This window comes from Myodes glareolus, chromosome 12 (assembly GCF_982192425.1).
Source record: "Myodes glareolus chromosome 12, mMyoGla1.1, whole genome shotgun sequence".
NCBI classification, from domain to species: domain Eukaryota; kingdom Metazoa; phylum Chordata; class Mammalia; order Rodentia; family Cricetidae; genus Myodes; species Myodes glareolus.
Window position 1 is genome coordinate 17,760,927 of NC_142037.1, and position 3,953 is coordinate 17,764,879.

Consider the following 3,953-nt stretch of genomic DNA (forward strand, 5'->3'; position numbering starts at 1 on the left):
AGAATTCTTTAAAGACAGTATGCAGAGACTGCTCCAGGCCCTGGCATGCACAGTGCTGGTACCAAGCATGCGTTCAACTTACAAAGGCCCAAGTGGGTGGAAGGACACGGAGGTGAAGTGTCAGAAAAGAAGTAACCGGCCTGCAGCTTGGCTGGAGGGTGTGACGGAGAGATGTGGGCAGCATTTGGACATGGGGACAAGAATATGTGGACCTAGCCACATGTATGCCCCGACCTGGGGGTATTCCACGAGTGTCACACAGCTGTCCCACCAGGCCCAGGCCCCAGACCCAGTGAACAGCTCCAGCATCAAGCCACAGTGTAGTTTATTCAGCCACAGAATCATTAAGGTCCCGACCTTCCCAGCTACTGGCTGCCATTGTCCATGATCCCTGTTTTAGGCTTGACCTATTCAGGACTCTGGGGACCTAGGAGGGAGGGGGTCGACAGGGTTTGGTGTCCACAGTCTGCCAGGTAGGCTCAGCTGCAGCCCCCCACGCCCTTGATAAGGCTGGCGGCCTCAGGGATCTGGCGGAAGAGGTTCCGAAGGGTGTCTAGCTCCTGGGTGAGCTGCTCCACACGGTTGCGCAGACGCTCATTTTCAGCCATGTACTCCAGCACCTTCTGCTGTGTCTCCATAATGCGCCTCTTGGCCTTGTCCCGGCTCTTGCGCACTGCTATGTTGTTGCGTTCCCGCCGCAATCGGTACTCGAGGCTGTCTTTGTTCACTGCCTTCTTGCCCTTGTGTGAGGGCCCAGCTGGGGAGGGCGCCTTGAGAAGGGGGCTGCAGGGAGGGGCAGCAGCAGCCACAGGGGCCTGGAGGGTAAGTCAGAGGGACAGAGAAGTGAGTGTCCACCAAGAGGCAGAGAAGAGGCTGAGCAGGAATCCTAGCAGCAAGCGCATACTTGGGGCTTCCAAGGAATACAGGCTCCCAGGCAGCTCCCATCTCCCATTCATCACCCTGACCCTGTGAAAGACGACAGCCCAGATGCACATGGTCCTGAACGGAGCCCAAAGCTTTCTTTCCTGCTCTCTCTCTCTCATACTCTCTGAGGACACTTTCCCCCGGTTTGTCTGTTGTAAGTCTCCTGTTCTACAGTTCTACAAGCAGCAGCATTTCCTCTTCCAGAAGCGGACAGTGGAGAAACAAGACAAGGGGTGGAGTGGACCGACAGCAGGGAAGCGGGTCCAGGCCGAGATCAGCGCAGAGCAGCTCCCACAAGGTCTTCAGGACACAGTGGAGTATGCAGAAGCGAATTCACAAGAGTGGGGGAAAGAAGGCCTTAAGGTGGGGAGTTTTCACAGAGGAGCCCCAAACGCAGACTTCTTAGGTAAGCCCCAAGTCAGAGTCCCCTCATTCCAACCACCTAGCTCCAGCCCGCGGTGGAAAGAAGGAGAGCTGTCTTGGTCTTACCTTGAGGACGCGTAGGGGCTGGCCAGGTGCTGCCAGGCTCGGGGGAAGGTGCACCGCTGTCTGCCCACAGTGTGCCACTTGGTACTGAAGGGGATTGTAGCCACCTCGGCTGGTGCCTCGGCTGCCCTCTGGCCCACGAGGCTCCTCCTTGACGGCCACAGCCCTGGGGTCGTAGCTCCCTGGGTTACCGTAAATGCCAGGCCCCAAAGCCTTCCTATCTGGGCCAAACGTATGTGAGGGATAAGCAAATGACCGAGGGTCAGCTGGCAGGTAGTGGGGGAACGAAGGGGTTCCTGGGCCCTTAAGGCTTCGGGCTTCCGGCGCCGGCTTCATGGCAAAGAGGTCAGAAAGTAGCTGTTCTTCCCCAGACTCGATGTAGGCAGAGAGGTCGATGGAGGCCTCATGCTCACACATGTCCCCCAGCTCCCCAGGCCCAGCTCGACCCCCTGAGAACTCGAGTGGCTGCTGGCCACCCCGAGGCTCACACTCATAGTAGGTCCCGTGGGACATAGCCGGCCCGCCCCCTTGGCTCCCCGCCCCTGGGTTCTGCGCTGGGGCACTCCGTGGGATGCTCACCCTGTCCTCTCTTGATCTTCCCCCGACCCTAGCGTTGCCCTAGGTCTGACCTCTCTGGGCTTTTCTGTCACCCACTCCTACGTGGCTTTTCTCCTCCTCCACTGCTTCCTTTTCCTTCTGTAGACAGTGCTTCTCCTTGCTTCCCTTTTCCCCTCTCTCCTTAGTGTGAGTCAGGGAGGGGCAGGGCACACCCCAGAGGGAGGGGTGCTTAGCAGTTAGGGCGCTCTTTGGCGAGGCCCCAGCCAAAGTCCAGAAGTTGTTGTTTGGGAAAATGTCCCCTCTTGTCCTGTGAGCCCAAGGGATTCCAAGCCCTTGTCCAGGGTAGCTCCTCTGAATCTTCTTCCAAAGAGATCTGTGTAGAGTAAGACACCAAGCCACAGCCAACAGAGAAAGCATTCCTCCAAGGCCAACTTCATCTAAACTCCTCCCTTGACACATCTTCCTCCCTGTCCCCCCCAGTCCTGAACTCCACCTACCCTGGGGTAACTCAGTTCCTTGTGTAGCCCCACCTCCCGCAGTATTCTCCTGGCCATCATTGTTTGAGGGGTTTGGAAAGTATTAATAAGTTCAGGACCAAGTCACCCCTGACCCTAGGACAGGTACACTCATTTGTTAGTTTTGAGATACGGTCTCACTACGTAGATCAGGCTGGCCTTGAACTCACAGATTTCTGCCTGCCTTTGCCTCTAGAGTGCTGCTTTAGTAAGGTCTTTGGCTGGGACTTTGTACAGGACTTATGTACGTGTTTCCCATCCTGGCTTCCTCTAGCAGCCTGCCACATGCTGCCTGGACATAGCTGAGGTTTCTGGTCAAGACATGAGCCCTGTACCTCGGGCCCAGGCAGGCTGATGCCCCAGAACCAACAGACAGGATCTGCTGGAGGCTCCAGCTGCTTCACCTTCACTGAAAGAGGCTCAGGCTGACCCCACCCCACAGTGACTGGAGGCTCTGCCCCCTACTTCCTGTGCTCTGGGGTGTGTGCAGGCTCTGGAGCTCACTGGCGCGCCCCTTGCTGGCTTTCCTTCTGCACAACTCTTTTCTGACCTCTAGTGTGTGTCTCTCGGGTCCACTTCCTCTTGTAAATTTGAGAAGTCTTCTCTTGAGTCCTCACATCCTCCTGGGGCTGTTTCTGGGTCATAGGAGAAGCCCGTGGCTGCACCTCTTGCTGATCTACTGATCCCCAAACTTGGTTTTTCTTTTCCCTTTGGGATTGCCTTGTGCCCTGCAGCCAGAAGCATCTGCTGTGGTCGGGCTTTTATTCAAGCTTCAGGCAGGGCTCTAAGGCTAGCAGCAAGAAAAGAATACACAGAAATGAGAAATGTGTTACTTTTCCCTTTTTTAGGCTGAGGCTCCCTGTTTGCCTAGGCTGGCCTTGAACTTTCTATCTTCCTGCTTTAGCTTCCCTAGGGCTGAGTTGACAGGTGTGTCATTATACCCTCCTGACTCTTTTATTACTAGCAGATGCTCTGGGGAGAGGGACAGAATTTTAATGACTACTTTTATTTTAAATTGTAGGTGTGTGTGTGTGTGTGTGTGTGTGTGTGTGCGCACGCGCATGTGCGTGCATGCATGTATGAATATGTGCACACTTCCAGGTGCCCAGAAGATATCAGAAAGGAAGCCAGACATATTAAATATCCTGGAGCTGAAATTACAGGCAGTGTGAGGCACCCAATATAGATGCTTGGAGCCAAACTCAAGTCCTCTGGAAGATTAGTTAGTGCTCTTAACCACTGAGCCATCTCTCCAGCCCTAAGAACCAGAACATTTTCTAAGTTGATATTCCAAGGACCAGGTAACTGTGAGGGGCCACAGCAGGGGTAAGCTTGCATAGCATACATCTGTCATTGAACCCTAAAATCAAACTGCAAGTGTAACTTGTCTATAAGTCAGACACTATATCCTTGATAGAACCCTCCATCCCATCCACTCCAATGTAACAATTTGCCCCACATGCTCTGAGT

General features: G+C 54.6%; 1 protein-coding gene across 1 annotated transcript; it reads right to left on the minus strand.

The window, feature by feature from the left end:
* Window positions 1-308: 308 nt before the first annotated feature.
* Cebpe (CCAAT enhancer binding protein epsilon) lies at window positions 309-3,268 on the minus strand. Its single transcript, XM_048444831.3, has 2 exons — window positions 1,414-3,268; window positions 309-815 (listed from the first exon to the last, which is right to left on the minus strand). Exons 1-2 carry the CDS (start codon window positions 1,921-1,923, stop codon window positions 480-482), a joined length of 846 nt encoding a protein of 281 aa, XP_048300788.1. The 5' UTR covers window positions 1,924-3,268; the 3' UTR covers window positions 309-479.
* Between the last annotated feature and the right edge of the window lie 685 nt (window positions 3,269-3,953).

Excerpts from the sequence above, each read along its gene's own strand:
- Cebpe (XM_048444831.3), bottom strand. The coding sequence starts at position 1,923 with ATGTCCCACGGGACCTACTATGAGTGTGAGCCTCGGGGTGGCCAGCAG. Across the intron at positions 816-1,413 it reads AGCCCCTACGCGTCCTCAAG|GCCCCTGTGGCTGCTGCTGC; the intron begins GTAAGACCAAGA and ends CTTACCCTCCAG.